The sequence below is a fragment of the Xiphophorus maculatus genome, chromosome 5, assembly GCF_002775205.1.
Source record: "Xiphophorus maculatus strain JP 163 A chromosome 5, X_maculatus-5.0-male, whole genome shotgun sequence".
In the NCBI taxonomy this organism is placed as follows: domain Eukaryota; kingdom Metazoa; phylum Chordata; class Actinopteri; order Cyprinodontiformes; family Poeciliidae; genus Xiphophorus; species Xiphophorus maculatus.
Window position 1 is genome coordinate 25,161,526 of NC_036447.1, and position 27,425 is coordinate 25,188,950.

A 27,425-nucleotide genomic window follows, 5' to 3' on the forward strand; every position below is an offset into this window, starting at 1 on the left:
TGTACCTGTGGCACATCTAAAAACTGCAGGACAGCGGCCCTTGAGGACTGGAGTTTGAGACCCCTGCTTTAGATGGTAAAGCAGCGTTTCATGCTGTAGACCACAGTTTTCATATCTGTCGCTTAGAACACTGGATTGCCTTCATTCCTGCTTGGGTAACAGAACGTTTAGTTTTAATATCGAAGATGTTCTGTCCACCTTACCCCTCCTTTCTGAGGGGTTCCTCTTCTTTTTTCTTTACACTCTGCTTCCTTCAGACTCTATTTTTAGACACAATCAGATCTCCATTCACTGCTGTACAGACGACTGCAAAATGTCACGTTCTTTGGGGTGATGAGACATACCTCTCTGGGGACAGTTCTTTCCTGTTCCAACTTTACTACACAGAAGTCCACCAAACAAAGTCCGTAAAGACGTGGATGTGCTTGTTGGATGAAGCTGAACGCCCCTGCACAGAGTTCTTATCCCAGCCTGACAGAACAGCTTTGGGATAGAGTAGACTGTGGTTCAAGTCATACCATCATCTTGCAGACCATCACAGAAGAAGAGATGGAGCTGTATTACATCTTCATCTTTACATCAGAACCGAGATGTCATTTAAGTTAATATGTGCATAAATGCAAGTGACCCAATACTTTTGGCAACATGGTACATTTGCATGCGCCCCCATATTTCCTGTAAGAGCAAAACACATCTTTCAATATATCCACAATACTTTAGTTATTGTTTGAATACTTTTCCAAAAGTATATCTGAGTCTTCTTATGTGGTCAGCATATCATGCTTTTTATTGTCTTTGTCATAATGTAAGAACCAGAGGCTTTAGCAAGACAAGATGTATGTTAACGTTAAAATTGCAGACACCCTCACCACTCCAGTAGGTGGCGGTAGCGCACAATAAAACTTTTTTTTTTTTTGTTTTTTGGTGACTGCCAACAAGGAGCTCAAGTCCTATAGCTTTGGTGGTACTGTATACACTTTTTGTTTCAGGGAGATTGAAATGTTTTAGGAGCTGAAGTAGTCAGAGAGAAAACAGCCAGCATTTAGCAAATCACATAAATTTTATTTTGTTGAGTCTATACCATCCAGTTCACATTTAACACTGTGAATATGACTGCAATATATATATATATATATATATATATATATATATATATATGCACATAAAGGTTTCATGTTTGACTATGATACCATGTACATGTCAGCTTAACATTACACAAACACTCACACTTGATGTGAATCAGGAGGCAAAGCAGCTGTTCGATACACGGCAGACGGAGCTACATAGGTGACACAACCTAACAGTTTTCACATACACCGCCATTTATACAAAAAGGAGTTTATGTACACGCCGATGATTTAATATGTACAGAGTTTAAACTGAGCAACTTGTTTTTTGGTTTTGTTTACAGCTCAGCCTACCAGAACGGTGCTTGAGAGTGAGAGTTGAACTCTGCGCGGTTTGTGATGCACTGAATGTGTCGCGTTTCAGCGACTGAATGCTACAAACCAGTAATTTCAGGTGGCGTTCACACCATGCAACATTATATAGTATCAATAATTTCAATAAAAATACCGAACTAACGCAAAATGATTGCACGAGACTAAATATATGTGTCCAGTGAACGCTTGCTGCTGCATTAAATCCACACATGTAGGCATGATGTTACAAGGTGATCCGTTATAAAAATATGTCTCTGTAATTTGGTTAATACTGCATACTATCCCGTCTGGGGAGGTATTCGAAGCAGGAAATCTCTTTTAGCAGTGTTTTCTTTCGGCACATTTTACATTCACGACAATTTTATATGAAAATAGTTCTTAACTCCACCTGACCCAATCACATTCCACTTCGAACATGAATAACCACACGTTCCCTCTGGTCTTATCACACTCTACATCTACAAATCCATTTGACTTGATGACCACAATCAACAGATTACTTGCTTTCTTTCGAAATGTTACCTCACTTCACCTTCTGTACCAGTTTGCTGGGCTAAGAACACATTTTCTGGTTCACAAAGTAAAGCTACTGTGCATTTTTGCACCATAAGTCGAGAGAGCAAGGTAAAAGCTATACATATACATATATACAGTATATATATATATATATATATATATATATATTAGCTTTGCAAGTACACATAAGTATGCCTAAATTGAAACAGTCATTCACAAATTCAAATACCAGCTTTAATACACCTTTACATGAGTCGTTTAAAATGCAAAACCCATAGTTTCCTCTCAATGCCAGTGCAGTGAGGTTAAAAACGTTTCTATTTCTGGAAGTTGGCCGAAGGTTTGTCAAACATGAGAATGTACAGTGAAATACTCTGAGAATGAATATTAGACAATAATTACATAAATATCAGTCACCACTTTTCATAATCACTCCCATCATGTAATGCCCGTAAAATTACTTGCTTATAAAAAAGGGAGTTTTATATAATAAAGCTGATTTTACGTGGTGTGAGAGGATCTCCGCAGGGTTGTGCCATTCAAAGCGTTTGTTCTACAATGTGGTTCTGAACATAATGTAAACATGCTCGAAGAATAATCTGCATGACACATTTGCAGCAGTAAACTGCAGCTTGTAAAGAAATTTTATGATATAGCTTTTTTTTTTTTTTAATTAAATAAACTTTCCTGAGAAAGTTTCCTTAAAGTCAGCATAAAGACCGATTGGTTAATGCTTTCTATGTAAACTTCCTAGCCATATGTTTGGATTTTTTTTGTGTGCATGTGTAACATGCAAAGTCTGCATGAGTCATTAAATAACAGAGCGGGAGTTGAACCTTCCTCTTTCATCCGAAGCACATAGAGTAGCCTCATGCTTTGCTTCTTTCAAACCCAAAACTCAAAGCTACGAACGGAGCAGTTGAGAGAGCAAAGAGAAATGTTACAAGCATCCAAAGCGAGGATTTCAAAATGGATGATATCAAATTATTTGACAACTAAATGCCAAAGCCTGGGCAGAAAAAAATAAAATAAGCCCCCACACCCCCCATCGGTGTTGGCGTGGAGCGGCGATGTGGGTCCGGCGCCTCAGCAGGGTGAGGAGGACATTTGTTCGTACTCTGGACATTTGAGGAGGGCGGGATAGTTGGAGGAGTTCATCTGCAGGGAGGCCTCGGAGGAGATGGAGGAGGCGCTGCGGCCACGCCCCGCCCAGGCGTCCGGGTGGAGGAACTGGCCAGAGTAGTCTGAGCAGTTGCTGAGGCGGGGCCGGTAGAAGCCCTGATGGGGCCGGTACATTTCCTCCGCCGTGTATCGCTTCATGAACAGGTACACCGACATGACGCCCGCCGTCTGGAAGAGCCGGGAAACACACAGGAGAGTCAAGATCGACCTGGGCGACCTTGTCTTCAACGTTAAAGGGGCGCTCACAAGACATTGTCTTGTCAAGTCCCAAGAGTTTAAGTGACACTGCAGTCAAAATTCAAATAACTTTATTGTTATTATTATTGCTATTGATACAGTTGATATTTGCATTCAGCTCCCAACTTTCTCAGGATTTCTGGGTATGTCTTTACTAGCTCTGTCTGTTCTTCCTTACAGAAAGCTCAAGCTGATTAAGTCTACATGAAGTCAAACATTTTCAACTCTTGCCACAGATGTTTAATTGGATTCAGGTTTAGCCTTTGACTGGACCACTTTAACACATGCAAATACTGTTTGATGTACACCCTCCTATTGTACTTCTTTTTGTAAGTTTAGAGTCAATTTAATTAAATTTTTTATTCTGTAGCACACATTTGCTGTCTGATTGCGTGACTTCTCAATAAGCAATTTGTTACACTGTTGGGCATCAGAGTAAGGGGGGGCTGAACACAAATGCATGCCGCATTTTCATTTTTTATTTGTATAAGACATGAAAACATTTTTTCCCCATTTGTACTAATTTGTGTTGGTCTGTTAAATAAACTCTCGATATTTAACATCAGAGAGTTAAATAAACTCTTTGATGTGCGACAAGATGTGCAAAACCACAAGGGCCATGAAAACATTTGCAAGTCTCCGTTAAACAGAAACCGTGGCAACCAAGACAGAAACGGTTAGTTATGAAGTTCACCTCTGTCAGCAGGAAGGAGATGGCGGCGAACGCAAAAGACCAGCCGTACTTGTAGCTGAAGTAAGCCTCGCTAGTCTTCGTCCTGTTCAACATTTCATCATTGATGTTGGAGATGTACAGAACCAGACCGACAACCAGAGACAGACCTGCGGGACGCCGTGAGGCGGGTCAGTGACGCTTCTCGCAGAAATCGTAATCACTGATTTGATGCAGACGACGGTACGCGTTACTGTTGGACTCTACGCAAGGTACCTGAGAGGATGAAGAAGATTCCGGAAACAAAAGCCAGGATAGTGCGATGTGGTCGGATATGGCCGATGTTGCTGAGCACGAAGCCGATGAACATGAAGAAGAGGCTGACCAGAGGAAACGGTGTAGCAGAGCGGATCATCTCTAAGACGACAGGGGAAAAAAGGTATTTAAAAAAAAAGTCCATCTGAGAGGAAGAAGTTCAAAGATTTTGAGCGGTTCGTTCCTCTGTCGTATATTAAAACAACACGACCTTCTTGAAGATTGACTTCCTAGTATGTCTCATTGGGTTTTTGCTTTTAAATCCAGGAAAACCAGAGTCTCTTTTTAGGTTACTTTACCCCAGTCTGAACTCTTTTTGAAACGAAATCCAGTTTGGATTCATGCTGTGTGTAGTTTGAAGTGAGCGAATACTTACTGAGCACACTGACGGTGGACTCAGACGTTATCTGGACATTAGTGGGCATCACATACTCAATGGTAAAACACCGGCCTTTCTCTTCGCCTGAAATCAAGGGAAAAAAAAGAAGAAAACCTTTTCAATTCAGATTAACGTAAATCAGGAAAACTTTTCATAATTGACTACACAATTTTGCCTCCTGAATGAGACAAAGCACGACTCAGCCTCGTTGGGAAACATTTAGCAGTCACCTACGTTTTGCTGGATCGAGAACATTTTGTGAATCTGGGTGAGAGAGCTTCTATTTATGCCATCTGTGAATCTGCAGGAAGTGATGTTGAAAAGAAATATCATCTCTACAGGCTGGCTGATGTAAGGCGCAGCTTCGGCTGTCAGTATGTGCTTTTGAAGAAAACCCAACATTAGAATTTAACACCTTGTTTCTTTTTATACGCACTCTGTAAAGCCCGACACTAAATGTGTTTCCTCAGCACTTTGTTAACCCCAAACACAGCGAGGCATCAGAAGAGGTGAGGTTTGGTCATTCCGCTTATCTAACTAGCATGGGTTCATAAACTAAAAATATACAACTATACATTAGAACGCTTTAGTTTTTTGTTGTTCACTTTATGCTATAAAAAAATGGTCATTAAAAGTATAATCAGTATAGTCAGGGGGCTATAAAGGCAGAAAAAATAATTTATAAGATTTCTAATAAAGTTCTTTGTCCCACACTTCAAAACCGTACATGTTGTGTTAACTGGTCTCTGCAAGTTGCTCCTATTGCTATTGTGTCACTGCATAAATAATAATGTAGTCAAAGTGATTCACTGTATTTGTGAAGTTTTAGAAACCTTTATCACAACCGTGGACGTGGTCTGACTCAGTCAAGAAGCCACATGCCTGTTTACATGTGAGGCAGTTAACCTGAGTAAAATAAATCCATAAGATGGATTTTAATGGCGGCTGTGAACTAGGCCTGAATTAGAGCGGGCCCTACAAATCCGACTGGGCCTGTTTGAGGCCGTAGATATTGTGTCTGAGCCTGAACAGACCCGGGCCATAAGTAAACCAGATATGTTATTTTAATTATTAAGTTATTTCAGGCCACCATTTAAGTAAACGGTGTACCTTTTCCTGTTCTTAGCTTTTGTTTAACGTCTTCCAGCCCCTTCTTGTGGCTGGCTGTAACTGCAGGGTGAGTCAAGTGCAAAGCCTCTGGGATGTGTGATTGATAAGAGCGGAGCCGCACGCACACTCTGTGTTTGTTACAGTCTGACTAACCTCTGCTCCCTACCTACTTTCATTTCCACAGGTCAAACTATCGACTCTACTTACACTATAATGAGTCAATTCAGACAACTTTATAATGTACATTCCCATTTGTTTTTCTCTGTGCTGTACGTATTGCAGGCTTATTAAAACCACCACAGAAGCCCAACCCAACCATCAAGAAAATAATTCTGGCCCGACCCGGGTTCGGGCTTGAGCCATAAATCTAAACTCTAGCGTGAACATCTGACCAAAAAGGTTTTAATTGGTGATTCTGGGTCAAATACTTACCAACACAATAGCTAAATACCAAATAAGGCCACTCAATATCCTCTAAAAGATTCACTGAACCTCTGGGTAATGTGTGCGGCCTACTGCTGAGCATGACCTGGATAGTCATAGGATAACATCTGTTATCTAATCACAGCTGGATTTGGATGCATGTTTACTATGATTAAGTGATTAAAACAGGACAAGTCCGAGGTTAATGGAGCTGTACAGTGGAAAAGTGGACCCAGTCAATATTTTTTTTTCTCTTTTCCTGACACCTTCACTCAATATATCATGTAAAAAACAGACTAATCATGATGGTGGTAAACCTGCAGATGTGTGGGTCATAGCTAAAAAAAAACACAATATTAGCAATGTGAGCAGGATAAAAAAAAAGATGACTTTTATGATAAATGTACAGAGTTAAAAAAGGGACCATATTCCTTTCCTCGGACATTACAGATCAAACTTAATTGGATAAAATGAAGTGTAATTGAAACCACTGCATGCTTGGCGTGTGTGTGTTTTTTTTTATTAAAGAACGTAGTAGATATACTTTTTTAACAGGGTGAATATCTTTGCATTTGTGTTCATGTTTATGCTGGATTTTCTTGGAGAACGTCCCAGTTCCATTAAAGTTTGGGAAAGAAAAGCACGGCGTGTGATTTAAAACGGGCAAGATGTACCAGCATGAAATCGACTGCAGCTGAACTTAGTTTATTTTTGATCACTCCCTGCTGGGATGAAAACCCCCACAGTCAACAACAACACACACACACACACAAAAATACAAGAGAAAGGAACGCTGTTATTCTGAACTGACTGAAATCTACAACACATAGATGATGACATGCAACGTTTGTGCTGCAAGCTAAAAAAGAGGCCACATTTCAACATTCGTGTCGATCTCACGTGCCGTTGTTTGTGAGAAAATGTGGCCTGGTTTGAAATTCTCGCTTGTTACGCTTTCCAGCAACTGTGAATTTAGCAGCAAATTTGAAAGTTAAATTGTGAAGTCAATCTGACATCGATTTGGCTGAAAGATTCGTCTTCGTCGGAAATGCAGCAACAAACGACGTCACTGAAGAACTGATGAGTGATAAACGTGATCTGTTTCAGGTTGTTGGTATAAAAACGATCTAAGGTGACGGTAGTTACATCTGGTGCTGTGGCTGAGTGAAGGTTATGCCTTCTGACAGATGTAAACAGCCTTATTTACTGTTAAATACATGTGTTGTATTGAATTGAAGTTGTCTCTTGGGAACAACGAAAGTTATTTCGATTGGGCTGATACTCAATGTGCAGCTTACGAGGTGAACGACGTAATAAATCCAAAACATAAAAACGAAAATTCATTCCTGTTGTATTAAGGTTGTTTGCTTGAAAAAACAACAACAAAGTTTTGAGTTTTAATTAGCTGAAACTAAAATCATAAAAATGACCAAACAGAAGCACATGAAGCCTACTACTGCGTGTCACATTATGAATTGAATTAGTGGGATAAAAACATTTTGATCATTTGAAATTCTGATTTATTGAGACACAGATGTGTTACAGCAGTACAGTTTCCATAGCTTGCAGAAAAGTAAAAGCACAATGTAATACCTGGTTTATTCTGGGAAAAAAGTTGCCTGGAGGAATTTGTCTCTAAGAAAAGATTAAAAACTAATAGTTAGTGCTCTTAAAAATGTCCAGGCATGCTTTTTATAGTGCTGCAGTTGAGGGGAGGAACAGTAATCTTTACCGTCTAATGCCATGCATTAAATAACTAAAATAATTACAACTATCTATCTTATTGGAAAAGTTCAAAGGAACAAGAACATGTTTTATTTTTTCCAGTATCAGTCCAAGGAACTTCTAGAGGCACAGATTGTAAGTCAGTCATGGGTTAAGCTGTGAGGAGAGAAGTCATGAGCAACCATCGATCAGCCGGAGTAAAAATAGCTGACAGTTGCGAGAGCAGAAGCTCACACACAGGCATTAAGGTTTGAGCGACTGGTTAAAATGAGGAGCAGAAAGTGAAGAAGAAGAGAAACATGCTCAAGTATTCAGCGGCTTCAAACGGACACTGATCTTCTGTACCTGCAACATTCAAGTGGAAAAAGAAAAGAAAGGAAATAAGGAAAGAAACGCAGCTGAGAATGTGGAAGAAATTTGGTGCTTCAAACGAGATTGATTTAGTGATCACACGTAAATATTTTAGACTATTTAAAATATGTTTCCAATTCTCCTCCTCTTCCTTGTCCTCAGCCCTACATGAAAGTTTTGAACTTTTAAGCTGTGAGATTATGGAATAGCAAATAGGCACTGCGTTATAAAAAAACGTATAGGTCACATTAACGAAGGGGTTTGAGCTGTTCTTACAAAAACACTCACAAAAACGACTGTGATGTCATGCTTATTGTGCGACAACGTTTTAATGATATGAAATAACAAAAACATTTGTATTTCTCAAGCAAAAAACGTTTTCTCCAATTATTCGCTTGGTAGTATATTGGATATTTCCATTAGATATCACCATCATTTCTTCCAATTGCATAAAAAGCAATAAGGATAACATAATGTCATAATTTAAATGCCTAGTGTGACGTATTTTGATGTGTCGTACCATCCTTATAGAAAAAGAGGAAATGTTTTACAAGACCCTAAAACTCAAAATGTTAAATAATTTGAAAAAGTTACACATTTCACTTTGAGTAACCCGGTAACTGCACGACAATTTACAAACTGTTGTAAATTGAGCGTTAAAAAGAAAAGAAAAGTAAGTAAAATGAAACCAGCCCTGGTGTGTAGCGGTTGGCGTTCATCTTATCATTTATAATTTATCGTGATAAATTTCCTATGATTTATCATTATCATGATAAATTTCAATAATGATGCTAAACCCCCCCCCAAAACTGTCCATACTGTCCGGAGTGTTAATTTTGCCATATTCTCCACTGTTTCTTTAATGAGGGAAGAAATAAATATGAATTAATTTGAAAATATGATTAAATGCAGTTACTGGGAGCATTTCAGTGATACGAATCACACTTCTTTAAGTGACTGGTGTCCTAAAAGAAGCATATTACAGTGTTTGTGTTTGTGGGGCTGTAATTGCTGTGACACACTCACAGTCATGCAGTTACCTGAAAACAAAGAAATAAATAGTTATTATTGACTCTTTTATCATTATCACAATAGTATCGCAAAATATCTGGATAAAACTTTAAATCCATATCGCCCATCCCAGCTGCTGAGTTAAGTTTATTTTTCCACAGGAATCAGTGACTATAAACATCAGAAATGTTTCTTTTTGTTTTTGTGTTTGCTCTCCGCCTCACTAGATGTTCTGCCAGTTGAATAGTTATCACTTAGCATGTCGTCTATTATTGCTTCCTAGGCGAAATGAAATAAATAAAAAAAATAAAAAAAAATTCATCCAACTTCAACATCAGTTTGCACTTAGGAGATTCACTTCAGCGCTTTGCTTCATGTCGTCGCTCATTCCGACTTCATGCGAACTCACCAGCGAGGAAGCAAACCCTCCAGAGGCCAGAGTGAAGCGACATGCGCATCTCGGTGCTCTGGTTGAGTGGGAGGATGACGCCCTCCTCCAGGTAGAGCCAGTAGTCGGTGCTCACGGCGATCCCCAGCAGGCCGAGGCCGCAGACAGCGAACACGCTGCTCAGCAGCGTCAGTGCCTTCCTGCCGCATAGGCTCATGCCGCAGCCTCAGAGCGCAGCTGGGAGAAGGGAGGAAAGGCAGAGCAGTCACACACTGATGCTAATGTTTACCAGGAAAGGACACACCATTGTTACTTCAACTTGCGGTTGGCTTTGAAATAACTATTGGGATGTTGTTTGAAATAAAAGATTTAATGAATGTAAAAAGGTTTCCTCCTTGGTTGTGCCCCATTTGTCACATTGTTCAGGAATACAGGGAAAAGCAAAGAAAACTATTGAAACATTAGCTAAGTTACAAAAAAGATTTATTCAGAGTTATATTTTAAAATGTAAAGACGTTATATATATTTATGCATCTATAAAATACTGAGAATGATGTATTGTCATGAAGTGTGGTGGAGGTGGTGAGGCAGAACGTGGCAGACTCAGGTTGTAGAAAATAAATGGTGATTTAATGGTGAAAGCACAAATCCAAAGTCCAAAAACCAGGCAGCACAGCTGAGCGGAAGGCTAAAGATCAACACTGGCAGCAACAGGTAAACGAACGGACAGCTGGACAGCTGGACAGCTGGACAGCTAGACAGAAACAACAGACTGGTGTGGCACATACGACAAGGACCCGACGAGGAACAAGGAACACAGGTGGGGCTAAATACACAGAGGGTAATCACAGAACGAGAAACACCTGGGAACAATTAAGGGTTAAACAGGACAACACGTAGATTCATGACACAGAAATCCAAAATAAACACACAGAAAAACTCAAATCCACACAGAGAAAACCCAATCCTGACATGTATAAAGCATTGTACAAAAGTTATTGGTGTGAAACTGTGGGAAAAGTTGGACGATAATCTTCATTTATGTTGGTGAGCTTTAAAAGATCCTCAAAGTGTAACATTATAAAAGCTTATACTGGTATGTAGATGTATGTATGTATTGTGTGACCATGTACGCATGTAATATGCATGTACTGTATATCTGTATATACATGCATATTTAAACATAAATGTATGTACATGAACAGTTATTATGTTGAATAGAGTAGGCAAGTATAAGCTTTGGCGTCAGCCTGTTCTGTTTTTGGTAAATTATTAGTTTATAAAATATCATTTTATTTTGCTTCCTTTTTTTGTAATGTTGTAAATTTACCAAAGTAACACAAATCTGAGTCTAAAAAAATATTACAAGTGCAATTTATTACTCCCTCCTGCCCTGTGCAAACAATATTAACTCTTATGTCTTAAAAGAAAAAATTACTAGTAAGAAGCTCAATCAGTATTCATGTTATCAAGTTTATCTGTTCCACTTTATTAGTTCTTAGTTTGATTCACAGTTATACTTGTCATTACAAACAGAAATCTGTAGCAAACGGAGAAAAGGCAGTGCATACAAGAAGGGATTAGTAAAACTTAATTGAATTGAATAATAGTGTGCAGCACCAGAAGGTTAAGCGGCTATTCTTTATTAAAGCAGATCGTTTAATGTTTTCCTAGCCGACTAAATCATTTTGTTGCAGTCATGAAAAGACTGCAGTATAAATCATAACACTGATTACGCTCAAACAAGAACCTGAGCTCATCTCTTTTATTTGTATTTTCTTAAGAAATAATGCACTCTTCCTAAAGTAAGTAAAAAAAAAAAAAAGAAGATGTGAAAAATGTGCCATCATGTGAATGCGTGTGGATCAGCTGGTGGCTTTAGTCAGCATTTTCCGGAAAGCGGAGCCGGAGCCTGGCGGGCTGGGTGAAAAGAAATGATTTCACATAATGAGTTCTCAATGTGCCGCCGCAACTGAGGACGCCGCGAGGCTGGGAGGACGCAGGGGAACGTGTGAAAGGGTTTTGAATCTGGCATTTCACATCTGGCTCTCGGTGGATCAACGTTCTGTATCACGACAGAAAACGAATCTCCCAACAGACTAGAGCTGATGTGTTTTCATATAAGTGCCGTCTGAGACGTGAGCTGGTGCTACGACAAAGAGGAAAGATCAGCAGGAGAGATGAGGTGTGGAGAAAAAGGTATTTTGAGCACATTTGAAACATATACTTCTGCAATTATGAAAAGAAAGAAAGAAAGATTGGAGGGTAAAGAAATCTTTGTTTACAGGGTCAGTAGCCCACAGCTGCATTTTTGGGGGGTTTCAGTCTTTTAGTTTCTTTTTTTTCTTAATGAATATGTATTTTGCAAACATTGTGTAAATAAAATAGTAAATAAAAAAACTCACAGGGTCATATCAGGTGAATTGTATGAATATTTCGGGATTTTTATAAAAATAAATATAAAAAATAAATAAATTAAATTATAATGCATTTTTTTTAGAACAACATGGAGCCACAGGCCATTAAAACTACCATGGATCAGTATGAACTGATGTATATGAATACTTCTTAATGTACAATAATTTGTATTAGTCAATTAATTATTTCTTTGTGGATGAGGCACCAAAGCTTTCTCCAGCCCAGGGATCCACATCTTTGTAAATCCGGCCCTGCATGCAGCCCATAATTTAATCATCCAATCTATGAATATCCAACTTGCTAAAACCTGGTTTAAAGGAAGACATCAGTTTAATTAAGTCTAAAGTAAGTTAAAACAGTGGTTTAATATAACATGTCAGAAACCTTTCACATTATACAACCAAAAACCTAAGTATGTCATGTATATGATTTTATATGACAGAACAACACAAATAGCACATATTAAGAAATTCAAGGAAAATGTTCAAGGGAGAAGGTTGTGGAGACGTTTAAAGCAGGTCTAGGTTGCAAAACAAAACTTTAATGTTTCATAGAGCTCTGTTTAGTCATCATCTGAAAGCTGAATGAGAGCGGTTATAGCTGGAAACCTGCCAGGATGTGGCCGTCACTCTAGGATGACAGGAAGGAAAAGAACAAGATTAATCAGAAGAGGCGGCCATTATGGAGACTGGTAAATAATGGAGCAGCCAAACACACATCCACAGCTGAGGTGAGAGGATCTGTAAGTGGGACAATTATTACTCCACAGATCTGTCTTTTATGGAAGAGTGGAGAGAATAACGACATTACTGGAAGAACCACATGAGACATTTTGCTTTAGGTGTGTAGAGGACAAGTCAGAAGTGTGGATTAAAGGGTAGATTATAGCAGGGTTTAGATCAAAACACAGTACTGTGTCAGAAAGAACCACAGAATCTAAAAATTTGTGGTCAGGTTTGAAAACTGATGTTCATGGATGTGCAGTCACCAATATGGCAGAGCTTGATATTCTTTTGCTAAATGAATAGGTAACCTTTTCTCTGTTTAGATCTGGAAAGTTGGTGAGAGACACGTTAATAAAGCTGAGGCTCTAATTACAGCAAAAAAAGAAATAAATAAATAAAAGGAGACACCTATTTGAAAAAATATTGAAAAAACATTTTCACAGCTGTGCCCTACCTTGTGTTCCATCGCAGAACATCCTTATAAAGTACACAGACAGAGCTTAGGTTGTATACATAATTTATCAGGAGACTGTAGGCAGTGATGTCCATTACTATGTAACGTCAGACCACTTTTTTCAGTAACGAGTAATCTAACGCGTTGCTATTTCAAATCCAGTAGTCAGACTACAGTTACTTATCGAAATCACTTTGTGTTACTGTGTGTTACTATTTTCTTTTGGAATTTCATTTTATTTCCTCTACTCGTCTTGGGGAGTGACCCCCGTTTCTACACGACAGCGTCAGCAGCGACAGAAATGTAAACAAAGGAGGAAGATGCGCATTTTGTTCCTGAAAAGGAACTATTTTGAGATTCGGTCGCCAATTCCGTTCATTACAAGCAAACTGCAAACACCGAGACTAATCTGAACAGCGCAATAAACGTGAAAACAGCCACGAATGAACGAGTCCGTAAAGTTTTGCAACTAAACGCCATTATAATCAGTAATATTAAGATAAGTGTCACAAATCTGTGCAGCGGGACACCTGAGTTGTGGAGCGGCAGGAGGAGCGCTGTGCGCTGCGTTGACAGCGAACGAGGGGGAGGGATATAAAATCCTATTTCTAGTTTTCCAGACAACACTGGAACACAAAAACATTCACAAATTACTTTAGTTTTTTTTGTACTGTTGTAACCATTAAACAATCTCCCCTTCAGTTTAACCTTATAAGTGGATATATGATATATTGTTATATTGTTGATGTTACAATTATAAAATAACTTGCAATTAAGTATCGGCAAAGATCAATGTAATTTTCACAGGTGGAAGAGCGTTGATGGTTAGCAGCTGCTGAAAGTAACTAAAAAAGTTAATTTTAATGTAACTTAGTTACTTTCCAAATCAAGTAATTGGTAATCTAACTAAGTTACTTTTTCAAGGAGTAATCAGTAATTCGATTAAAGTAACTTTTTCAAAGTAACTATGCCATCACTGATTGTAGGTTTAACACATAGTTGCAGAGTTACTGTATCTATTGTAGGGAAGTCTGCATAAACAATGATTTCACTACCAGTGAAAGCACCAGCATTAATGTCAAAGGGTTATTATTAAACAACAGCTATTTGTGGCTGTGGTGCAATCACAGACCACTCACTTTCTCCAAGCCAGTGCTTTATTTAAAGCTGTTTAGACTCAAGATGCAACATGATGGATTTTTTCCGCTCAATAAACTTTCTTGTGTGCTGCATTCGCCCAAAAGGCAGTTTTCAGTTCAACAGCACAAAAACCTTTTCTTGCATAGTTCCTGCCCTTCCAGATGGAAATCATCAGAAGTGTTTTCAGGCAATTAGCATTTATTGTTTCTAAACAAAAATGTATTTATTACATCAGGGTAGATGTAGATTTAAAGCGTAAACTAGATTTATATATTTAACAAAGATGTTGCAGGTCGGGTTTCATTGGCCTACTTTATCAACCCCAACAACTTTATGAAAGCATTTAGACATCAATAGATGCTATTACACCTTTCAACTACATTTACATTTTTATTTGAAAGCCACATCATATTTTCCATGTCCCACAATACCTACAAATTGATGTGCAATGCTCTAAGTACCGTACACAAGCATGAAATGATTTGTTTACATAAAGGAAATTGAAGTCAGAAGTGACAAAATGACAATATGTGTGTTTGAAATGGGAGACAGAATTGGTGAGGAAATCAGTGATAAGCCCAGTAATAACCAGGGCAGACTTTAGTCATCTAAACAATGCAGATTATTAGCAAGTAGGTATACACTATTTTAACATAAGCTAAGACACATTCCCATCTGTAACTAAGGATTTTCAAAACCTAACTGTTAGCATGGGTTTTGTAAAAGTGCGAAACATTTCTTAAACTAGAAATGTTTTTCAGGAAGTACTGCAGCAGTAAAACCCAGTTGCAACCAAACAAAAAGAAAAACACACAAAATGATTCAAACAAGTTTCACATATTGAACAAAATGAGCATAAAAAAAGACAGTCTTATAGCTAATATTTACGTTTCATGCTGCCTTTAATCAGTAGACTAAACTAATAAGAAAAATAATTTGCTAAAGCAAAATTTTTCTTGCTAAAAGCCGAAAAAGCAGGACTACCAGCAGGTCAGTCATGATTTAGCACAGAGGTGTCAAATTCATTTTCATTTTGGGCCTTATCTAAAATCTGAATGTTCTTAAAGGGCCGGTTTGCCAGAATATGTCAATAAAACCAACTAAACTGTTAAAATATCAATAAATAGCTGTTCCTACAGGACTTTGTGATTGTTTTAGTGCTTTTTTAGTTGACATTTTGTGATGAATATTTAGAAATGTTTGTAAGGAATTTTACAATATTGACGCTGATGCATGACGTTAGATGTGACTCTTTACCACTCGCTATATCAGTTACGGATTCAATTTCGAGAAAATTTGCAGTAAAATCGGGAAAAAAAGTGGAAATTTGTTTTTGCGTGAATTTTACAGATTTGCGAAAAACTGGAAAGACTCACTGATGTAATTTGGAGTCTAGAGGGCCACATAAAAAGCTACGGCGGGCCAGATTTGGCCCCCGGGCCTTGAGTTTGACACCTGTGATTTAGCAGGATCAATTCAAGACGTATCTGTTGTTTGTTAGATCCACACAATCAAACTGTATATCAATATGTCTAAAAATGTTTAACAAGACAATTTCAACACAACTCAAGCCTTGAGAGTTACATTAATATGATGTATCTGACCAACCTGTTAGAAACAAAACAGTTTTCACGCTAAATGGGTGTTGAAGTCGTGGCTTCCACTCAACCTAATCAAGTATTTCAAAGAGTTACACTCCATTAAATAAAATGAGGCTCATCTCTGTTTTTGCTTTGTTTGTTTTTTTGGGTCACTAAGGTGACTCAAGCTTATTTTTGCTTTTCACAGATGATGAGACTCTGCTGACTTTTTCAGTGCACAAACTGGCAGTAAAGAGTTAGGCAGCAGAGTTAAGACTAGCTTCTCAAAGTTTGAAGCCAATTTCTTGCATCTCTTGGTGTAAAATACTAAACATTTATTTTGGGGTAAAAATAATCATAACAGGTTGGGCTTTAATCCAGGCTTCACTCAACTTGCTCATATTTTGAAAATGAGACAAAATGACCAAAAATTAAAATTACTTTTAGAATTACAAAGGAGTTGGCACATTAAATGAAATCAGAATTTGTATACTTGGTTTAATCACATACCCATCAGAGAGCCCACACAGCATCACAATAGTAAAGCCTTCATGAATTTTAATCATCTCTGTCATTGATCTGCTTTTGTAAAAGTCTGTGTATGGTAACTGATCTAAGCTGGGAGAAAGGGATATTATCTTTATAAAGAAATGTTTCTCATTAAATGTTCAAAGCCACTGGGATGAAAGCTTTCAGTAACATCACGAAGGCTTATGGGGGAAAAGAAAGCCCCGTTTCTTGAACAAACATTAATCTGCACTTGAGGGGGGTAAAAAAAGACCAGCAGAATTTTTGCAACGCTTAACGATAGAATAACAAATATGGTACTTATATTATATATAGATGTCAGTGAAGTGAAATGTACCTTTCAAGGAGTCTCATAAATGTAAGCAGCAAAAGAATAAAATAAAAAACAACAACTTTAAAGTCACCAATGATCTTTATGCTTTCACAAGTAAGTTGACACAGATCATCTCTCCTTGGGGCCCAGAGGCCGTGCTGATATCGAGTCAGGCTGACGTACATAAGCCATTGCTGGAGTAAAGGGCACATCATCACCAAAAAGTAGGCCAATGTCTGTCCTGTCTCATTTCTTATTGTGCACACAGTCTTCAGTCAGCCTCAAGCAAAAATAACACTTTTTTTTTCAAAAACTAAAAGGTTTTGATCAGTCAGATCAGACAGGGCTGCAGCAATCGATTGTTCTCATGATCAATTGATTAATCGGATACAAAAATTGCCACCTTCTGAAGATTTTTCAATTAAAAGCTTTTTAAATACAACATTGCAATAATTTAATTTCCTTTTTTAAATGACAAAATAAACATTTTATTTCCTAAAATGCAATAGCATAGCATTCCTTTAGTGCACGTTTGGACGCATCTGCAGAAAAAAACAAACTTCTAACATCAGCTCAGCCCTTTCTGCTTGACTTCGCATCAACACTGTGCGGCACTAAGCTGTGAATTATTTTTTCAATTAATAATTAGATAATAAAAGGTCCATAATAAGATATTTACTTACAAAGTTTGAAGCTAAAATAAAACCACTTTTGGTAGAACAGAATGTTTTTTTATTATCTTAAATAACTGATGCATATTTTTACGGTTTTTGCATAGTTGCTGCTCTGACTGTGTTGTTCTTTCATAAAATTGCTTCTTTTTTTTCTGTTTTTACATTTTTGGACTCCAGTTAATGATTAATTGATTACAAAATTAGTTGACGATTATTTTAATAATTGATTAATCACTATCAATCCAATTAATCGTTTCAGGACTAGATGTCGATTGGATTGCGCTTGCTGTTGGACAATGCTTATCTTTGTATACTGCATAGTTAAATACACACATACACAGCAGTGGTCGCTTTGAAAACAAAGAGATCTAAATTTTCATAATCAGGTTTAACATCTGAGTCATCCCAGCCATGCTTCCTTGATTCAAATATTTAATCGTCTAACCAGAGCTTTGAAATACGTACTGCATTGTCCAAAGTGAGAAATCACACCGCAGACATCTGGCTCCCTAATTTGAATTTGTTTGTTTGTATGATTCTGTGTAAGGGGTATGTCAGTGTCACAGAGCAGATCTCTTCTGGCATGCTTGTTGACCCAGTTTCTGTGGCTGTAAGAGCATGGCTGTGAGTGCAGAGCCTCTGTTGCCTCCAATGTGGACAGGCCAATCACACTGTGTGAGTTGGCTCCTGTTAGGTGACGTTGCTAGGGACGGGAGGGCAAGCCGGAGGTCAGGGGCGGCCCTAATGCGCAAGAGAGAGAGAGAGAGAGACGATAAGTCATCAGGCCCCAGACTCAGCTGAGTGAAACTGGAAGTCCCCATCACTCAGATGTTAAATGAGAGCGTGTCACACATGGAAAAGAGTTTGAATCTACCTGTAAATTTATGATCAAGTCAAGTTAAACGCATGTCAACATCTCAACATAAACATGTCCTTGAAATTAAACTTCTGAAATCACAGAACTAATGTCAGTGACCCAGAAACTTTATGCAGCTACGATCTTGGTGTCTCGCAAATCACTGGAGCTGCGTGGTCAAGTTCAAAGAGAAATCTGGATGTTTGCATTTGAAGTGCCACACATGTAAACGCTGAATACCAATCATTTGCTGGATGGACTTTCACTGCTGTCGATGCCCATTCATAAGCCTGGTGGGCCACCAGGCTTTACTTGTGCCCCCACCAGGCTTAGCATTTTTAATTATTGCCTTTTTAAAGACTTAAAGTTGGTGTTTAGGTATTAATCTTCCAGTCTTACAATAATGCATAATTATCAGGTGATATTTTCAAATTTTCTGTCAACTTTAAACATTTTTTTTAACTCAAAAACATGGCGGCCAGCTGAATGACTGCCCTAGCGCCCAGAGCACTGGGCTTAGCAGGGGGAAACCTTGCATTCTTGATGATTATTTAGTGACCAATATGGTAAAGCTCACAGGTATTAAGTGACACTGGGATGAAGGAAAAGAAAGTAAAGGAAATGTATGTGTTAATCATTAGACTATATCATCATTGCATATTCAGCAATAGTATCATAACTTCACATTTTCTTGATATTGTACAGCCCTGGTTTGTAATGTTTTGTAAAACAGCCTGAGTCAGTTTTGTGATTTTAAAACCTCTGAATGACCGATTAATCTCCTTTGTAGCATTTACATTTGTCTGCAGTCTGAGTCTGATCTGACTCACATTTGCAATGAGAGTGGATTCACATACAGGATCAGAGACTTAATCACGTCTGCCATGACGACCCAGAAAGGCTCCATTTACCACAGACTACCTTCTCAGGTGAAGGAGTTCACTCGGTGTTCGACGTAGCTTAAGGCTGATTGTGTTTTACCACTTGCTTGACTTTGTGATTTCTCGTCTCACTGACTGACCACACATTTGGTCCGGGTCAGGACAGAACAGAACAGACGATTCCTCTGACCCTGAATCCAGCAGGTCTCTTAGAAAGCAGACTGCGGTGTTTCCATTACAGAAGAAAATCACAAGTGAATGAGTTGGTTCACGCGATAAGTCATTAAAAAGACATCATCCTCCAGATCCAAAAAATTCTTTCCATTAATGTTTTATGAAATACACTGATTCCTCGTCCTAATGCCAAATTTGTTTTAAAGAAAAATGTTTTTTCGAAATAGCTGTTTTTTCATTAAGCAAATTTATTTCTAGAATTTGCAATTATATAGTCAATGGATGCATAATTTATGACAGGTCTTTTCTTTCTTCTCAACTGCCGAAGGATCCTAGCTCTCAAAATCAGAACATTCTGATTAAAAATTAGTAAAAGGATTTCTTTCCTGAGATATTGCCATTCTGTTTGCAGCTCAAATGTCTCCAAAAGGACCAACGGCTTATTGAAGTTAATGCCAGTCAGTGTTCAGAGGGGCTCCAGCTCCATCTGACAAAGGAAAAGTGAATTTGCTACACTGGATCACTTCCTATACAGAGAAAGATTGGGTATGACAGTCAGGAAGCAGATGTGTAGAAAATAACTTCATATTTCAAATACCATCTTCTTATTCTCTTATCAAGTCTGGCTCTTTTAACCAGTTGGCCGAAGCAAATTGTTTGGACACGTCTGTGGGCAGGTACCGAGATTTAAAGGTCACTCCATGAATAAACCCATCAAGACTAATGCTGTTGATGGAAGGTTGTTAAGCAATGGAGCAATACCTTAGACTGTTAGCATTTCAGTGTGCAGAGTTTAATTAATGAAAATGGAGAGGAAGTTTTATGAATGTGTGTAAATAGACGTACAGCTAACAGTGTTTTGTTAGGTTATTAGGTAGGCAACTTATCTCTTTAAGCTGTTTTATAACACTCAACAATATATTTATTGCACTTAATGACTCCACAGAAAACTAATTTCCTCTCCGCATGTTTCAACTTGCGTTCCATCATGTGTGGGACATGCTTCCAGTTTTCTCTTTATCTCCTGCACTAATGCTTTCTTCCATTAGAGCGTTAACAAGCCAGAATAATTTCTCAGCGGACTAATTTTGGAGATGCCTTGGCTAACCCTCGAGGGCATGCCTTCCCAGAATCAGAGAGTACACATCGAAATTTAAGCTCCGCTGCAGGGAACGCATCTTACGACATCTCATCTGGTAAACAGAGGAAGACAGTGGAGAAGTGCAAGTTCAAGCTGTCAAGGCAGGGAAGGAAGTGGAAATGTATGTGTCACACCTTCACATCTTCTCAACATTAAAAAAATCCCTGTAATCCATGTAAAATCCTGAGTGGGTCACATATTTGCATGTATGTAAACAGCTAATTGAATGGGGGGTCTAGCCTACGCTGGAAAGCTCTGTAAGTTTTCAAGATGGACTTCTGGACTCTGAGGTCATTAACAATTCAGATTTTAAGCTGTTATCACAATAGTCAGGTGTGGCGAGTGCAACTATTAATGCAAATTCACTCATCAGTCACAAAATTTCGCGTGGACTTGCAATTTTCAACAGTCATCGCAACTTTTCCGCAAATTTGACCAATCGCCTTAACGCTCTTTGTATTTCCTTCTTTTCTGACCAGTCACTGCAACACAACTGGTTCACTCTTTTGCCCTGTTTCATTTGAACTTTTCTCAGTTGCTACTGCTCTTTAGTCGGTTATAAAGATGTACCGTGATTTTCCGAGTTTTAGAACTGCGCAGTCTGTGTCATGTTCAGCGACTAGCTTGAGCCAAAAGGCAAAAAAACCAAACTTTGAAGTTTTCTTCTAAACAAGTATTTCATATTAGGCTAGTTAATGAGAATACTAATGTTGTTGTTGTTACCTATTTTACATCCCTTTCTAGTTAGTTAATGGCAGGAATAAATCCAATCATTAACTTCTGTTTACTATCAATGAAGGCCTTCCACGATCAAGTGTTGCTTACTGTGACAATCATGTGTATTTACTTAATGCGAAATGATTTTCTCCACAACTGGAACAAAGTCTTTTCATGTAAAATTACCTCAGAAGCAACGTCTAGAAGAAAAAAACACAATAAATGACAGTGGCATAAAAACGGTGACCCAGAGCAATGGTACTAACATCCATTTCCCTGTGTTTGTTGGGAGAACAAGTCTGCCGTTTATAAGAGCTTGACATGGCCCTGTCGCCAGGCAACGCCACACACAGAAGCCTCCAAATTAGTAAGGCATGAATGGATAGATGAGCAATTCCCAAAACAAGGCTTTCTGTTTGGCAGCGCATTTTAAATGCTGGAAGATAGGATGGAGCAAAAACAGGGCGAAGAAATATTACATAAATACGTTGTTCATGATGAATTATTAAAAAAACAAACAAACACTGATTACATGTTAGGATATGTGCGTTAAAGAAGGACAAGAATCATATGGGAACATCTGGTTAAGAGTGTTCAGTTAGTTATTTCACTTTTTATCCATATTCTGTGTGCACTCAATTCTTCTGGATGATTGATTAAACCCTGAGATCTAGAGTTATAAATACTGCCAAAACCACAAAACAAGCATGCTTACTTACAGCAATGTGTTTAAGTGCACACATATTCAACTGGCTGTTCCTGGAGACACGTGAAACACTTACATACTCAATGAGGAAGAAAAAATCCTGAGCTCTATTAACCTCGCAATGGGGACATGTAAAAGCAGCTCTATGGAAACCAGACCTTCATCTGACAAAAGAAGAATTTAAACAATGAAACAGCAACCATTTAAAGTACTTAATGCCAGATGACAATAAGTTTGGCAAAAAAGAAAAAATAAAGAAATTACTTTTAGTTAGAGATCCACCCAATCAGACTCCTGAGGCTCATTTCCAATCTTTGGATTTTGTAAATCTTTGACTGGTCAAAACTGACTTCATCCAATTAGAACCATAATATAAAGAGATATAATCAGGCCATTTTTAATACCGCAGGGGAAAAAAAACAGATACATTTTTGCATTGCATTTCATATTTTCTGCATGGTTTCTGACCAGTTTCTATTTGACATTTGCAAGCCAATAGTTGTAAGGATAAATTACAAACCTGCTAACTGTCTTTATTAATGTTGACAGGTGGAGCACTTATAACATTTCTTCCAAACACAGAGATGCTTTTTTTTTAAACTATTATTATTATTAGTCATATTGGCAAAGCACTTTACTACCAATTGCAACTTACTACTCCTCTGTTGTAGACATGGGAGCTTTTCTGACCATTTTATTTTCCTCATAACAATCAATGCGTTTGTCTCTAAGATGCCTTGCCAACGTGTCTTTATGGAAACCACTCAGCCCTACCATAAAGACTTATTGGCATACTTTGGATTTTCTTATTCGTCTACCTTGATGGGTAAAATGCTTTATCACATTTTTCTCTCCAGATGTATTTGACATTTTACTAGAGCTTTAAACTTCCAGCACCAGATTACTGTTATATGTTTTCTCTCATTGTTCGGGTAAGCTGCTACAAGGACAGGCTGAGTATCTGTGTCTTCAGTGTTGCTGTGCACAAGTGTTCGCCAACTTTGGAGTATGAAAACATTCAGGTTGCTTTGATTTCGATGCACTTGGGTGTCCTAAACCCCAGTAGGAGCAAAAAAGTCAACATCGCCGCATGTGTGAGAGAGCAGTTGTTCTAAAAAAGGGTTTTGCTACATTAACACAGATCCTAAATGTTTTGGAAATGTTCGTTTTAAATCATCTTTGGCATCTTTTATTGGCAAATACGACGGTTAGCTCAGCTAGCTAGCATTACTAAAACAGCCGACTCTGTAGACATATTCTTGAAAAGGCAGAGCTTTACGTTTACTCCGACATTTCCAAGAAGCTAACAATGTTCATTGACAAACTGCCTGAAAGCTCAAAAAGGTAAAATAGAGGACATTTCCTTCGCCCGGCTTGCTGCAACGTCCATTCTGTCTCTCCCTTGAATGAACCAAAGACTCGACTTAGAAAAATATGCTTTTCTTTTAAACAGCTTCGCTTAATCTGTGTGAATCCTCTGACTTTGTTTTTAAACGTCTCACTGACACCAGAAATGGCTGCTTCTGAGCAGTAAACATGAATTTACTTTATAAGCGGGTAACTTTTTAAAACAAGCTGAAATTCTGACCAAGCTGTCCGACTAGGCACAACACAAGACACAGCAACAGTTTACAGATTCAAAATATTTAGCATTACATACGATCAACTTTTGTGACATTTTTTTTTCGCAGTATGATATTTGTGATTCAGGCATTTACTCTTTTTTTTTTTTTTTTACTTAAGGTTTGCCCAACGTGAATCTTTTGGCGATGCCGACACCTATGAACGGTGTGATGTAAACAAGGCACAAAGGCAGAGGTGAGGAGGACGAAAACTATTTTCAGAACAGCAAGCCAGGTAGGAGCTGTGCCGAATGACTACAGTGTGCATCTTGTGATGTAAATCGTGCAACATTTCTGCAATAACTAACTAACTAAAGAAAAAAAAAAAGTATTTCAAGGATAAGCCAAAGCAGAACAAAAATGCCGCAGTTTGGAAAGATGGGAATAAATTCAAAAAGATTAAACAGCCTTGAATTAATCTGCTAGTTCAGTTTAAATAGAGGCTGTTTGTTGAGTTTTCATTTCCAACCAGCAGAGTGCAAATGCTTGATTCTAAAAATAATAGTTTCAAACTAGAAAATTTCGGAAGAAATTTAGCCGGGGCCTGCCAAGGCGCGGCCGTGGGGTTCGGGCCCGGCGTCGTCGCGCCACAAATCGGCGTCGACGCCAAAGAACGCCGCGACGTAAGCAGTGGCACGCGGAGAACCGCAAGAACGTTAAGCGAGGCGGACGTGCACCGTTCGGTACGATTTAAAATGTTGTCAAGGCTTTTATTTTGGAAGTTTTGTTAAACTTCATTTCAAAGGGCCAAACTAATCCCATGCGTAATAGTCCTTGGGTTAAAATAGTTATATAATGCTCAAAACACAAGTAGCTGATGTAAAAATATTCAAGGCTTTTATTTTGAAATTTTCAGTATGCTTCATTTCAAAGGGCCAAACTAATACCACGTGTAACAGTGCTTTGGATGAAAAAGTCAAATAAAGCCAAAAAGAGCAATTACGTCATGTAAAATTATTCAAGGCTTTTATTTTGAAATTTTCAGAATGCTTCATTTCAAAGGGCCAAACTAATACCACGTGTAACAGTGCTTTGGATGAAAAAGTCAAATAAAGCCAAAAAGAGCAATTACCTGATGTAAAAAATATTCAAGGCTTTTATTTTGAAATTATTATTATGCTCCATTTTAAAGTTCCAAACTAATCCCATGTGTAACAGTGCTTTGGATGAAAAAGTCATATAAAGCCAAAAACAGCAATTACCTGATGTAAAAATATTCAAGGCTTTTATTTTGAAATTATTATTATTCTCCATTTTAAAGTTCCAAAGTAATCCCATGTGTAACAGTGCTTTGGATGAAAACGTCAAATAAAGCCAAAAACAGCAATTACCTGATGTAAAAATATTCAAGGCTTTTATTTTGAAATTATTATTCTCCATTTTAAAGTTCCAAACTAATCCCATGTGTAACAGTTACTGAGTTAAATCAGTTATATACAGCCCATAGCAGCAGTAGTTCTAAAGGCCAGTTCTCAGTCCTGATCTGTTTCAACTGAGGATAGATAGAACTACAGCGATGCGTATTCGTAGTCCAAATCAGCAGCCAATAGCCTCTTGAGTTCCGTTGCTATGGCAAATAATGGTCTCAGCAGGTGTGAGCTCTGAGCTGTGAGCTCTCAAACACACAAGTGTGTTTGAGCAAACACACTTTACTGAAAAAAAGCATTGGAAACAAATCCTTCTTGTTCGGGAACCGTAATACATATTCGAAAAGCGTTTCGAGCGTATGACAGTTCAATGTGTCTTCTGCGATAGTCCCGAGATTCATATCTGTAACTCACTCAGAGCATTTACAGTGATGAGAGAAAGAAATGTTGTGCCCATATCTGATCCGAGGTCGGCTGTCACTCTAATTTGAGCAAAAATGAGAAACTTTGGGTCGCTTAGAGGCAAATTGTGGACAAACCATAACTGGTATCGACGAGCCGTCTTCACTTTCGAAGAGATCACAGACGTATCTACAAAATGAAATTTGAATGGCATTTCTAGGTGAATTTGTGACGACACAGCAAATCCTCAAAAATAGGGTATTTCTAGGATTTTTCCCATTGAGTTATAATGGGGTTTTTTTCGTAGTTTTTTGCGAATTATGTCGCCACGTTAAGCCCAAATCCCACCAGAAGTAATAGCTCCAATGGCGTGAATTTTCTGCACGTTTTGATACCTCATTTGTAGGTGTGCACCCAGCGGTACGAGCCGCATTAACGGTTACGGAAGAAAAATAAAGATTAAAGAGACGCTTCTCTCCGACAATAGTAATAGGTTCCTGCCATTGCTTTGCATGGCAGGCCCCAATAAATTCAGTTTAAATTATGCTATGAATCCCCTAGATCATAACATTATAGGTAATGTTTATTTAGCATTCCTCTAGTGAAATGAAAATATGGCTGATAAGCGATCCAGCAACTAATTAACACACTAACTTATCAGTAGTTTCTGTTCAAGCGATTTGAAAAAGTACTGACAGTCACTTTCCCGAGCTTAATATGTATTCACAAATAAATAATTTGCTCTCAATCAAACAAGAGTCAAGGTGACTGATCAGCTCCGTTGACTTGGCTCATTTGTTTAAACCGAAATCACTATCCATGGTGCTGAAACCTTTAACGTGTTCACACATTAAACCATTTAGTCAACAACACAGACTTGGTGGAAAATAGTGCGTTATAGTGGAAGAATATATCTGAACTCCGTTTACATACAAGTGTCTCCAATGGCGCAGGAATACTTGTGCTTCAGATTAAACGTGGATTAAAATTTGTTTATATCACAGCTAACTTTGTGATATTTTATTCTATATTCTATTTTTTCTGTTTCTCAGTTTCCTCTCTCCTCACGAAACTAAATCTGTTACACTAACGTTTGGCGCTACAAAACGACGACATTACTTTTAACTATTAAAAATACGTGTTTGCTTTTCTTTATATGTAAGGGTAAGAAGATTCGACGGCAAAGAACGACTCCTTCAATCTAGTAAAAAGAACGCAAATGGTCTAGTGATGTCCTGGCTAATGCTGTGTGAGGTACTGTTACCACAATAACACCTCTTTCGTCACAGAGGAATGCAGAAAAAGTCACTTATTATTCCTGCTTTACCGTAAGCAACCATTTTTTGTTGCTGACTGCCAACAACTCATTTTAAGTGTAAAGAGAAAAGCCAAACGTTTCCTGTTGCAGCTAAGAAACAGTCAAGAAAAGCTACATCTCCAAAGAAACGCTCAAGTAAAAGTAGTCGGAAATAATTTACCTTCGTAAAGCAGATTCGTTGGGGGGGAGAAACAAGCAACACTTCTCCTTCTGTATGTCGTGCTGTGTTTGCGGTCAGTCCGTCCACTTCATCGCGGGTTGTAACGCAACTTCTGCTGCCGCGTGAGCTCGCGCGCCGCTTCTTTTACTGTCCCAGGCAGAAACTGGCTGAGCGCGAGACGTGCGGCACGTGGCAGCATACTCCGCGCGCTCTTCCTCTCCTCTCAGGTGTGCGAGAGGGACGCCGCGTGCAGATGATGCTGGATACGATGAACAGTTCAGAGGCGGTGATGAGCGGGGCTCCGAGCTGGTTTAGGTAACCAACAACTAAACACAAAATTATTACAATAGAAGTTTATTCGATTCAATTCAAGATTTTTTTATATATATATTTAGCCCAAATGGAATAAAAATGTAACGTGTCTCGTTAAGTGTCTTCAAAGAGTCGTTGTGGACGGCGATGCTAGGAGGAGGAGTGATCTCCGGTAGCAGTCAGTCTTA

At 38.3% G+C, this 27,425-nt stretch overlaps 1 protein-coding gene and 1 long non-coding RNA gene across 2 annotated transcripts in view; one reads left to right on the forward strand and one right to left on the reverse strand.

The window, feature by feature from the left end:
* Positions 1-1,163: 1,163 nt before the first annotated feature.
* cacng5 (calcium voltage-gated channel auxiliary subunit gamma 5) lies at positions 1,164-27,363 on the reverse strand. Its single transcript, XM_005807879.2, has 6 exons — positions 26,926-27,363; positions 9,771-9,986; positions 4,739-4,825; positions 4,324-4,464; positions 4,072-4,217; positions 1,164-3,308 (listed from the first exon to the last, which is right to left on the reverse strand). Exons 2-6 carry the CDS (start codon positions 9,964-9,966, stop codon positions 3,045-3,047), a joined length of 834 nt encoding a protein of 277 aa, XP_005807936.1. The 5' UTR covers positions 9,967-9,986; positions 26,926-27,363; the 3' UTR covers positions 1,164-3,044.
* Positions 10,391-27,425, forward strand: part of LOC111608670 — a 38,044-nt gene continuing 21,009 nt past the window's right edge. Inside the window, exons 1-2 of the long non-coding RNA XR_002752801.1 lie at positions 10,391-10,569; positions 23,800-23,874. This is a non-coding gene — a long non-coding RNA (uncharacterized LOC111608670). The remainder of the gene's footprint in view (positions 10,570-23,799; positions 23,875-27,425) is intronic.

Coding starts and splice junctions, on each gene's coding strand:
- cacng5 (XM_005807879.2), bottom strand. CDS start 9,966: ATGAGCCTATGCGGCAGGAAGGCACTGACGCTGCTGAGCAGCGTGTTC. Junction 4,465..4,738: donor GTCCACCGTCAGTGTGCTCA/GTAAGTATTCGC, acceptor CTGTCGTCTTAG/AGATGATCCGCTCTGCTACA. Junction 4,218..4,323: donor AATCTTCTTCATCCTCTCAG/GTACCTTGCGTA, acceptor GGCGTCCCGCAG/GTCTGTCTCTGGTTGTCGGT.